The sequence below is a fragment of the Galeopterus variegatus genome, unplaced genomic scaffold (assembly GCF_000696425.1).
Source record: "Galeopterus variegatus unplaced genomic scaffold, G_variegatus-3.0.2 Scaffold1642, whole genome shotgun sequence".
NCBI classification, from domain to species: domain Eukaryota; kingdom Metazoa; phylum Chordata; class Mammalia; order Dermoptera; family Cynocephalidae; genus Galeopterus; species Galeopterus variegatus.
Genome location: NW_007727753.1, coordinates 150,489 through 163,435, shown reverse-complemented (window position 1 = coordinate 163,435; position 12,947 = coordinate 150,489). Strand labels below are relative to the sequence as shown.

Below are 12,947 nucleotides of genomic sequence, written 5' to 3'. Positions count from 1 at the left end.
TTTTGGTGGCTGGCCAGTAAGGGAATCGGAATTCTTGAGCTTGGTATCTATAACACTGTGCTCTAACTAGCTGAGCTAAAGAACCAGCACGGGTTTTTTTTTTAAATAAAACAAAAAAGAAAAGCCCTTACCTACATTACTTACCTACATTAACAAGAAAAAAGAGAGAAGACTCAAATAACTAAAATTAGGAAAGAGACATGACAACTATTGTCACAGAAATATAAAGGATTATAAGAGACTACTACAAACAATTATACATGAACAAATTGAATAACCTAGAAGAAATGGATGAATTCCTAGAAATATGCAACCTACCAAGACTGAATCATAAAGAAATAGTAAATATAAACAGACTTATAACTAGTAAGGAGATTGAATAAGTAATCAAAAACCTTAGAACAAAGAAAACCCCAGGACCACATGGCTTCACGAGAGAATTCTACCAAGCATTTCATCCTTCTCAAACTCTTCCAAAAAACTGAAGATAATGGGCCGTCTGGTTAGCTCAGCTGGTTAGAGTGAGGTGTTATAACATCAAAATCAAGGGTTTGGACCCTTACACCAGCCAGCTGCCAAAAAAACCCAAAAAACAAAAAACAGCACACCCAAAGGAAGAATACTTCCAAACTCATCTAATGAGGCCAGCATTAAGAATGCCAAAGCCAGACAAAGATACAAGACTACACACCAATATCCCTTATGAATATTAATGCAGAAATCCTCAACAGAAAACTAGCAAACCAAGTTCAATAGCACATTAAAAAGAATATACCTGATGACCAAGTGGCATTTAATTCTGGAATGCAAGCATGGTTCGAAAACATGAAAATTTATCAATAACTATTACAGAGTTATTAACTGGCCTAATTTGTATCAGATTAGGTAGGCCTGAGGAAAGGAGAAAGATGGGGGAATGACCAGTTGGTGGAGAAGTCAGAACACACACAAAATTTATGATTAAGTTCATGTCTTATATGGGCACAGTTCATGGGACCATCAAAAGAATTACAATATAACATCAAAGACCACTGATCATAGATCACCACAACAGATATAATAATGAAAAAGTTTGAAATATTGCAAGAATTACCAACAATGACACAGAGACATGAAGGGAGTACATGCTGTTGGAAAAAGGGTGCCAAAAACTTGCTCAACACAGGCATGCCACAAACCTTCAATTTGGAAACAATGCAGTATTACAAAATGCAATAAAGCAAAGCACAATAAAACAATGTATGTCTTGTATTAGTTATAGTTCATCTCTTACTATGCCTAATTTTAAAACTGTACATTATCGGGCCGGCCCGTGGCTCACTTGGGAGAGTGCGGTGCTGATAACACCAAGGCCCCGGGTTCGGATCCCATATAGCGATGGCCGGTTCGCTCACTGGCTGAGCGTGGTGCTGACAACACCAAGTCAAGGGTTAAGATCCCCTTACCGGTCATCTTAAAAAAAAAAAAAAACTGTACATTATCATCAGTGCATATGTATATGAAAAACAGGCCAAGGGCAGCCCCTTCCACCCAGAAGCAGGCAAGAAGCAGAACACACCTGGAGTCCCAGGCAGGAGCCAAAGGCAGCCTCCTCCGCCTGGAGGCAGGCAAGAAGCAGAGCACACCTGGGGTCCTAGGCAGGAGCTGAGGGCAGCATCCCCCGCTTGGAAGCAGGCAAGAAGCAGAGCACGCCCAGGGTCCTAGGCAAGAGCAGAGGGCAGCATCCCTTGCCAGAAAGTAGGCAAGGGGCATGCCAAAAACATCACTTCTGCACTGGTGGCTCACAACAGCTTCTGCCACAGCTGTGGCTGCCACAAAAGCTACTCAACACCACAGAAGTAGCCACCATCACCATGCACGTGACCCACCAGACTCTTGACTGGACTGACACAAGGAGAGTCACCAGCAGAAACTGGAAAAAGAAGAGGACGTTTCTCTCTTCAAAGCCCACTCCAGAGTAATAGAAGAAGCTACCATTCTACCAGATGACCAGACATCAACATAGAGATACTAGAAAGATGAAAATCCAAGAAAATATGACACCATCAAAAAATACAGTAATTCTCAAATACCAGACCCTATACAGCAAGAAACCTTTGAAATGACTAAAAAGGAATTATGAGCAACAATCTTAAGGAAACTCAGTGAGACACAAGAATATTCAGACAACATAATGAAATGAGAAAAAAATCCAGGATACAAAGAAGGAAATATACAAAGAGATTAAAATCTTAAAAAAGAATGTAGCAGAACTCATGGAACTGAAAGATTCACTCAGTGAAATAAAAAACACAAACAAGAGCTTAAGCAGCAGGCTAGAACAAGCAGAAGAAAGAATTTCTTTTTTTTTCTTTTTAAAAGATGACCGGTAAGGGGATCTTAACCCTTGACTTGGTGTTGTCAGCACCACGCTCAGCCAGTGAGCGAACCGGCCATCCCTATATGGGATCCGAACCCGGGGCCTTGGTGTTATCAGCACCGCACTCTCCCGAGTGAGCCACAGGCCGGCCCAGAAAAAAGAATTTCTGATCTTAAAGATAGTCTTTTTGGCAGACATAGAAAAAGTAAAAAAGAATCTTAAAAAGTGAAATCTAAGAGCTAGCAAACAACTTTATGCACACAAACATTCAAATTACGGGTGAAGAAAGGAAAAGGCATGGAGAATCTATGCAATGAAATAAGGGAAAACATCCCAAGTGTAGGCAGAGACACAGACCTTCAGAGCCAGGAGGCTCAAAAATTCCCAGATTCAACCCAAAAAGATTCTCTCCAAGATACATTATAGTCAAACTGGCAAAGCTCAAAGACAAAGAGAGAATCTTAAAAGAAGCAAGAGAAAAGCACCAAGTCACATATAAGGGAGCCCCTATGAGATTAACAGCAGACTTCTCACAGATATTCCACAGGCCAGAAGAAAATGGGATAATATGTTAAAAATACTAAAAGAAAAAAACTGCTAGCCAAGAATAGCATACCCAGCAAGGCTATCCTTCAGACATGAAGAAGAAATAGTGTATTTTCCAGACAGACAAAAACTGTGGGAGTTTACCACCACACAACCAGTCACACAAGAAATCCTCAAGGAAGTCCTACATCTGGAATCCAAAAAGCAATTATCACTACCACGAATACAAAAGAAAGAACAAAACCCACTAGTAGAACAAAAATGCAAACAAGAAAGAGAAAGAAACTAAATCTTACCACCACAAAAAAAATAATGACAATGTAATAATGCCCTACTTTATTTCTGATTTTAGTACTTTTGGTCTTCTCTCTTTTTTTTAGTCAGTCCAGATAAAGGTTTGCAAATTTCGTTGATCTTTTAAAATAATTATCCTTTGGTTTTGTTGATTTTCTCTATTGTTTTTAAATTCCCTATTCCATATATTTCTGTTGTAATCTTTGTTATTTCCTACTTATATTTGCTTTTGGATTAGTTTGCTCTTCTATTTCTATTTTCTTAAGGTGGAAGTTTACATTTCTGATTTGAGATTTTTCTTATTTTTTAATATGTTTACAAGTATAAATTTTCCTCTAAGCACTGCATAAACTCTGCATCCTATAAATTGATATGCTGTGCTTTGATTTTTATATCAAAGTACTCTCTAATCTCCCTGATTCTTTTTACTATTGTTTATTTAAGAAAGTGTTGTTTAGTGTCCACACATTTGTGAATTTTCTAAATTTCCTAATGTAATGGTGGTCAGAGAATATATATTCTTTGATCTTAGTCTTTTTAAATGTATACTTGTTTTGTGGCAAAACAAGAACAAAAAAACACAAACCACACAGTATGATCTTAACTATGTGAAAATATTTCCATAGAAAATGACTGTCAGGAAACAAAATTTTATTTTCTTTGACTTGCAGGATTATGTATGATTTTAATTCTTCCTTCTACTTTTAATGTTTTTATAGTGAATACGTATTAAATTCATAGTGAATAAAAATGTTATATAAGGAAAAAAAGATAAACCATAGTATACACAGATGCTCCTCAACTTACAATGGGGTTACATCCCAATAAACCCATCATAAGTCAAAAATACCCTAAGTCAAAAATGTATTTAAGGGCCGGCCCGGTGGCGCACTGCTAGTGCGCCGCTTGGGAATGCGGCAGCGCTCCCGCCGAGGGTTCGGATCCCACATACAGACCGGTTCCCGCTCACTGGCTGAGCGAGGTGCGGGAGCAACACCAAGGGTTGCGATCCCGTTGCCGGTCCCCGTCCGGTACGGGCGCGACACTGAGGGTTGCGATCCATTGCCGGACACGAGAAAAGACAAAAAGGAAAAAAAAATGTATTTAATACCCCAATAAACCCATAATAAAGTTGAAAAATCCTAAATTGAACCATGGTAATTCAAGACTCACTTCTACTTACCATGGGGTTATGTCCTGATAAACCCATTGTAAAGCAGAAAAATCATAAGTCAAACTATCATTAAAGCAGGAACTGTCTACACAGAGTTAGGTACTATCCATGGTATCAGACAATCATTGGGAGTCTAGCAATATACCCCATGGAAAAGAGGGAACTATTTTATCCACATGCAGAAGGATGAAGATGGACCCTTATCTTATACCATGTACAAAATTTAACAAAAAGTAGATAAAAGACCTAAACATAAGACTTGAAATTATAAAACTCCTAGAAGAAAACATAGGGGGAAAACTTCATGACATTGGAATGAAGAATAATTTCTTGGCTACAATACCAAAAGTACAGTTAACAAAAGCAAAAACAGATGAACAGGACTACATCAAATTTCAAAACTTCTGTGCAGCAAAGGAAACAATCAGAGTGCAAAGGCAACTTATGAAATGGAAGAAAATATCTGCAAATCATATATTGAACTTAAGTGATTTATATTCAGAATACATGAAAAACTCATAAAATTCAATTTAAAACAAATAACCAAATTAGAAAATGCGTAAAGGACATGAATAGATGTTTCTCCAGAGAAGATAGACAAATGGCCAATAAACATATGAAAAGATGCTCAACATCACTAATCATCAGGGAAATGCAAATCAGAACCACAATGAGATATTACCTCACACCATTAGTATGGCCACTATCAAAAACACAGAAAACAATAAATGCTAGCAAGGATGTGGAGAAATTAGAGCCACTATGCAACTCGTCTGTTGGTAGGATTGTAAAATGGTGCAGTGACTACAGAAAACAGTAAGGAGGTTCCTCAAAAAATCAAAAGTAGGGCCAGCCCGGTGGCGCACTGGAGAAGTGCGCCACTTGAGAGCGCGGTGGCGCTCCTGCCGAGGGTTCGGATCCCATGTGGAGACCAGTTCCCGCTCACTGGCTGAGCGCGGTGCGGGTGCGACACCGAGGGTTGCGATCCCGTTACCGGTCAGTAAAAAAAGACAGAAAGGAAAAAAAAAAAAAGAGAGAGAAAAAATCAAAAGTAGAATTACTATATGATCCAGCAATCCTAATAGGTATATATCCAAAAGAATTGAAAACCAGATCTTGAAAAGATATTTGCACACCCATGTTCACTGTAGCATTCTTCACAACAGTCAAGATGTGGAAGCAACCTAAATGTCCATCAACTAATGAATGGATAAAGAAAAGGTAGTGGGTACATATATACACTGGAAATTATTCAACCTTAAGAAAGGAGATCTGGTCATATCCTACAACAAGGATGAACCTTGAGAACACTATGCTAAATGAAATAAGCCAATCACAAAAAGACAAATACTACATAATTCTACTTATATGAAGTATAGTAACATAGAAACAGGAAGTACTCGTAGAATGGTAGTGGCCAGGGTCTGTACAAAATAGGCAAATCTATAGATTGGAGAAAATTGAAGGGAGACTGATAAAGAGTCCAGGGTTTCTTTCTGGGGTGATTCAAATGTTCCACAGTTGATTGCACTGATTGTTGCACAACTCTGAATATATTAAAAACCACCGAGTTGTAAACTTTAAAAAGATTAATTTTATGATATGTGAATATTTCAATAAACCTATTAGGAAAAAAATCTATTATGGTAAACAACTTTGAGAAATCTTACGGTTAAGGATACTCAGTTTTATCCTCAATAACTACATTGTGTAATGTTAATATCTTGAAAGTTTTCTGCTGTTTTCCTTCCACTGCTAAAGAAGGTTACTCCAGTACTTGCATTATTGTTATTTACAAACCTCATTCCAGAAGGGAATTATGGCACCTAAGACCTACAAATAAGTACTATAGAACACACATTTTCTTCAAAATACATGTCCCTTTTGTGTGAACCTATCTTAAGTTGTGATCAAAGAAACACTAATAACCAATAAAGTCTATTTGCCTTCTGTAAACAACTGGATTTAAATCTTAGGCTCAGACTTCCAGTCAAGATGGCGGAATAGACAGTCCCCTCTGTCACTCTCTCCCACAAATCAACCAATTTACAACTATAAAAATGTAACATCAGGGGCCGGCCCGGTGGCGCACTGGATAGTGCGCCGCTTGGGAAGCGCGGCGGCGCTCCCGTCCGAGGGTTCGGATCCCACGTACAGACCGGCTCCCGCTCACTGGCTGAGCGAGGCGCGGGAGCAACACCGAGGCTTGTGATCCCGTTGCCGGTCCCCGGTCCGGTACGGGGGCAACACTGAGGGTTGCGATCCGTTGCCGGACACTGAAAAAGACAAAAGACAAAAAATAAACAAATAAATATATTTTTCACATAGACCATGGAATGTTATGCAGGATGCAGGATAATTCCTTGTGGAGTTTGTCCCATGAATTGGTGTACGGAGCCTGATTTCAGATGCCCCAATCGTCATCACCCCTCACCATAATATTGTTTGAGATCCAGAGCTCCTAGCTTTTTAAAAAAAAAAAAAAAAAAAAAAAAAAAAATGTAACATCAGCCAAGCTGGGGCTACTGGAGGTCGGGGAAGAGGAGGAGAGACCTACGGAGTTCATGAAGGCAGGAGAAACCACAAGGAGAGAAAGAAAAAACTGCTCTGAGCATTTCAGGCCATGGCTACTTTAAGGCTCCAGCTGCTGGGCGCATGGAGCAGGAGCCAGCAGAAACTGCAGCTGTGCCCTTCTGATAGAGTTACCTGGAGGCAGCAGGGGAGAAAAGGGCCTTGGTGGCCCCCAGGACAGCAAGACCACTAATAGGGTTCCCATGGACCCACGCAGGAGCGAGGAGCCGGAACAGCTGAAAAAGGGGAGCCATTCAGAGGCCAGTGAGTCATCACAAGAGACTGGTGCATGGTCCATCCCACAGGAAGTGTTTGAAGCACGGGTGGTGGGGGAGACAGGCCCCCCGGGAGAACACTGGGACACAGCAAGGACAGCCGATCTGCCCACCAATAAGCACAGGACTACTCAGAAGAGACTGGTCAGGAATGCAGAATTGCATGGGGTGCAGTTTGATGAAAAAACTCAGACCCAGATTAGAGTTTCTATACCACCCAGGTGCACTGGGTCCCTAGAGAGCCAGAAGTACATATAAGGTTAACCATTAAACCCTGACCTTCACAAAACGCCTTCCCTAGGGAAACAGCAGCAAAGCAGCACTTTAGCTCAACCACACAGCTCCAGTACTGGTTCCCACAGGAAGTTCCCCCATATTAGAAGTAAGCAAAGGACAATAAATTAGTTCTGGCCCAGGCACACCACCAGTGCCTTGGGGCCCACCAGGGGACATGAGGCATGGATCCGGGGACTGGACCGCTGCCCACAACCACTCACACCTCCAGCAACTTGGGGCATGCCCAGAACATGAGGCGTGGAGCCAGGGAGCTGGGGACTGGACTGTACTCTCCCATCCAGGCATACCACCAGTGCCTTGGGACCAGCCTAGGGACCTGAGGCATGGAGAAGTGGACTGGACCCCCCACCCACAACCAGGCATACTGCGCCAGCATCTCAGGGGCCTGATTGGTGACCTGAGGCACAGAGTCGGGGACCAGACCCCCTCCCACAACCAAGCATTCTGCACCAGCATATGGGGCCCACCCAGGGACCTGAAGCATGGAGAAGGGGACCAGACCCCCCACCCACAACCAGGCACACTGTGTCAGTGCATTGGGCCCTGCCTGGGGACCTAAGGCATGGAAAAGGGGACCAGACCTCCCTCCCACAACCAGACATACTGCACCAGTGCCTTGGGGCCTGCACAGGACCCAGGTCATGGAGAAGTATACCAGACCTCCTTCCCTCAACCAGGCACACCAAGGCAGTGCCTTGGGACCCACCTGGGGAATGGACAAATGCAGAAGGGGACTGGGCCCCCTCCCACAACCAGGCACACTGCGCCAGTGCCTCGGGGCCTGCCCGGGGACCTGAGGCATGGAAAAGGGGACCGGACCCCCCTCCCACAACCAGACATACCACGTCAGTGCCTAGGGACCTGCAAGGCACCCAAGTCATAGAGAAGTGGACTGGACCCCCTCCCACAACCAGGCACACCGCACCAGTGCCTTGGGGCCCGCCTGGGTACCAGAGGTACGCAGAAGGGGACTGGGCCCCCCTCCCACAACCAGGCACACCGCGCCAGCGCCTTGGGGCTTGCCCAGGGACCAGATGCATGGAGAAGGGGACCATGCCCCCCTCCCACAACCACGTATACCATGCCAGTACCTGGGGGCCCACCCAGGGAACGGCCACTCCTCCCAACAACCAGGCACACCGCGCCTGTGCCTCTGGGCCCACCTGGGGATCCAAGGCAGGGAGCCAGGGACCAGACCGCCATCTCCTCAACCAGGCACACCGCTCCAGCACCTCGTGGCCTGCCCAGGGACCCAAGGCATGGAGAAGGGGACCGGATCTCCCTCCCACAACCAGGCACACTGCGCCAGCGCCTTGGGGCTCACCCAGGGACCCGAGGCATGGAGACAGGGACTGGACTGCACTTCCACATCCAGGCATACCACCAGCATCTTGGGGCCGGCCCGGGTACCTAAGGCATGGAGAAGTGAACCGGACCGCCCCCCACAACCAGGCATACTGTGCCAGTGCCTCAGGGCCCGCCCAGGGACCCAAGGCATGGAGAAGGAGCCCAGACAACCACCCCCCAACAAGGCACACCAAGCCAGCACCTCAGGGTCTGCCTGGAGACATAAGGCTTGAAGCCGGGGACCAGACTCTCCCCACATCCAGCCATACCACCAGCACAGAGGAGCATGCCAAAAACATCACCTCCATGTGGATAGCCCACCACAGCCACCACAATAACCGTGGCTGCAGCAAAAGCAGCCAGATGCCACAACCACCACGCAGATGGTCTGCCAGCCACTGGAGTTCACTGACACAAGGAGAGCCACCAGCAGAGAAAAAGAAGAGGATGTCTCTCCCCACAAAGCCCATTTCAGAGTGACAGAAGAAGCATCTGCTCTACAATAATACTGGGGGACCTGATAACACCTCTCAGCACTGGACATTTTATCTAGGCAACAAATCAAGAGAGTAACCGTTATTCTTTCAGAAGGAGAGAAGAAATCTAGGGTAATTAGAGGGAGGAGGGGGGGTGGGGAGAGATTAGACAAGGGGCATAAAGAATAATTATGATTTGTTACAATACATATTCTAGTAATATTAATTTGATTAACATATCTCAATGTGGAACCCCCAAAATATGTATAATCAATTTTGATTAAATAAAAATTTATAAATAAATAAATATTAGGCTCAGAGCCTCTCAATTACCTACAATAACAGATTGAGCCCCAAAAGTTTATAGATCTAAAAAGGTAGGAAATGGGGAACAGGAGCAAAAAATGTTACTAAGACAATAAAAGGAAGGGGCGAAAAAAGAGCTTCTGGTAAAACAATTTCTAAAAATAAATGGAAATCTCATCTTCAAAATTCAGACCCTTCTACATAAAGCCCTTTCTTCATCCAAGTGATAATCCTCCCCTCCCAGTTTATACTTCTCCTTTACATTAAAGCAGACCAACTGCAGAAGCACTATCAGCACTTTCTCCAATCCCTTTCCATCACTGTCAGAACTTCTTACCTGGTTCAGGGAGCTCAGCCTGGGGAGTCAAACTGGGAATTCCTGGCTCCCTTTCCACGTCCTCAATGCTGGCACTGGATTTATCACAAACATTCACCCTTGGCCCAACTGAATCTAAAGGGCCGGCATGATTCGGATCTGTCAGTGCATCCTCTAGTTTGTTTGTTGAAGGTGGAGTTCTATGCTCTGGGAACTCATCCCGCCCCTTCTTTACAGGGTCACCAGGAAGCAAGACCCCAAAGGCACCCTCAGAATTTTCTTTCTCTCTAAATCTGTTAGTGCGTTTACGAGGTTTAGTGCGCCTTTGGTTTAAACGCTGCCACCGCTTTTTAGGCACTGCTTGATTTACACCATTCAGTTCATTCTCACCATTTACTGCAGAGTCCAGCTCTGGACCTTTTCTGTTTTCAATAGAGAGGCCTTTTTCAGGAATTTTATCAGGGTTGGTCTGTTTAACCTTGTTATCAAAATGAATATCAAAAAAATGGGTACCATCTTCACTTGTTAACTGGCCCACTAATTGAAGGGCTTCTTCTTTACCAGGATCTTCTGCCCCCCCTCTCAATGAACCACTCACTGAACCTCCACTCTCTCTGTCTCCCTGCAGTGCAGGATCAAGGGTCACAGCTGGAAGCCGGTTCAGTTTTCTTTTGCGCTCTGTCTTCAAGCCTTTACGGTTCACTGTGTTTTTTCCCATCTGGGCTGAAAATGCATCTCGCAATTTGGATGATGGCTTTGATCGCCCACAGTTCCGCCTTGTAACACAGTTTGACTGACTTTTGCCAGAAGCAGGGAGATCTCTTCTATCAGACACTAAGCCAGGTAGGGAGGCAGACAACTCCCCAGACAGTGAAGAGTCACCTCCTCTAGGGGTAGGATGGGCTGAGTCCTGAGTTCCATCTCCATTTTTTTCTGAATTGTGGGTGGAGCCTCCTGAAACCGAAACCTTGGAAGGCCTTACTGGATTACTGGTAGAACAGTCCCCACGACCAGGACTCCGATAAGAGACCAGGTTCTGAGCAGTCATCAACCGTTGTTCCTTGGTCTTATTATCGTGCATATCTTTCAACATCATTAGCAACGTGCTAAATTTGTAGTCTGGTTCTATAGGTATATGATTCTGATTGGAAGCAGAAGAAAAAAGTAATGGTTTTGATGGCTTTGATGTTCCAGAGTCACTGACATCCTCACTTAAGGATCTGTAAGAGAGTTCCTTCAACTCTGACAGAACGTGTTTCACCACTGCTGTTTCTATGTCACTAGAATCCCTGGTTTTCTCATGCATGTTGTTCAGTAGTTTTAACCCATCCACTTTCCCGCTTTTAGAAATGCTGGCCAAAGGAGAGCTTTTGATATCAGACGAACAGCATTTCAAACTGCAGTCCTCATTTGTAACTGAGGGTTCTACCACAACTGGATTTTCTTTATGTTTGCACTTTATACTTCGGAACTTGGGCTGTTTGCTTTTTGAATGTAATAAGGATTGATTTGTAGCCCCACCCTTTATTAGTGAGTTCTCACTGGAAATGCTTGGTGGTATGCTGAATTTTGGAGAGAGACCATCATTTCTATAATCTGAGTGGGGTTTGTGGACAAGAGTGGACACCTTAAGATCAGAGAAATTAACCTGAGACATCTCAGTTTCAGGCTCTGCTGTCTGAGTACAATCCATTAAGTGGTCTGTATATGAATTAGTAGTAAGGGACTTCTGTTTTGCTTTTACCCTATTGTTTATGGCAGGATACCTAGAATACTTTATCTTTTCATTTTTCTGCATGGAAAGCATGTTCTCCGTTCTATCAAAAGTATCTGCAATTTCAAGGACACTGTTGTCAGACTCTGAGCTGTGTTCTATAGGATCCAGATCACTGCTTCCATCATCAGAAGTGGTACAGATACTGATGGAATCACTTCGCTTTTCCTCTTTCCCTGCTCCAATATAGCAGAGCTGCACTTTTGAACTGCACACCAGACCTCGTTGGGGTTTCTTCTTCTCCCCAGAACGTTTAGAAATCAAGGCACCCTCAGGAAAGCCCAATAAAGAGTCACAATTTGAAGTGTCAAATTCTTTCTTTGCAGTATTGTTTCCACAAGAAGAAAACAGGAAACTTCCTGGGGTAGTGCTGGACCCTGTGAGGCTGTTTGCTATCCTGGAAAGTTCATTAGAGGCTTGCTTATCAGATACATCCCCAGAGATAAAGTTTAGGTCAAGGTTCTCTGGAATCTTTCCCCTCCGTTCCTCCTTATGTGCTTCAAATTGCATGTGGCCCTTTTTCACACTAGTCCTTTTTGGATTATCAGAACTCTTTCTGGCTCGAGACTTAGCACAAGGCTTTTCTTTCTCATCTGCAGAATGTTCAGAATCAAAAGCCAGAGATTTCAAGCAGCCATTAAGCAATAAGTCATGTTCTGATTCAGGATCATTTGTACAGTCCTCAAATGGCATATCCTCCTCACTATCCAACTTCATTGAACTGGTGACACATTTTCGATTCTTTGACCCTTTGGGGACATCATACTGTTCAGCAAGACCAACACTGGCTTCCCATTTACTCAAAATTTTCTGAGGAACCTTAAATTTAAATGAGAAAAAGAGTATCATTTATCAGAGAAATGGGAGGGGAAACAGGGAGATGATCAATAAACACCTCTCAATTCAGAAGCTTTTCTGAACCTTGCTGCACTTCTCAAGGCACTTTTATGGAAATGGCCAGGTAAGTTATCACCTGAGCTCACCCAGAGATCACCCAATGGGAATTCCCCAACACTACTGCCACCAATAAGATCTATCATTAGAGCACAGACTAATCTTACAAACACTCCACCCTCCCTACATTTATATGCACAAAGGAGTGAATCATAACTTTGTTTTTTTTTTTTTTTGCTCCCTTTTTTTTGTCTTTTTTACTGACCGGTAACGGGATCGCAACCCTCGGTGTTGTGCCTGCACCGCGCTCACCCCGCG

General features: G+C 43.8%; 1 protein-coding gene across 2 annotated transcripts in view; it reads right to left on the bottom strand.

Moving 5' to 3' along the window:
* The window catches only part of NSD1 (nuclear receptor binding SET domain protein 1), a 103,585-nt gene that overhangs the window by 77,904 nt on the left and 12,734 nt on the right, over nt 1-12,947 (bottom strand). For both annotated transcript variants that reach the window (XM_008578191.1, XM_008578192.1), the window contains exon 3: nt 9,983-12,554. In XM_008578191.1, the coding sequence (XP_008576413.1) occupies nt 9,983-12,554 (2,572 nt within the window). The remainder of the gene's footprint in view (nt 1-9,982; nt 12,555-12,947) is intronic.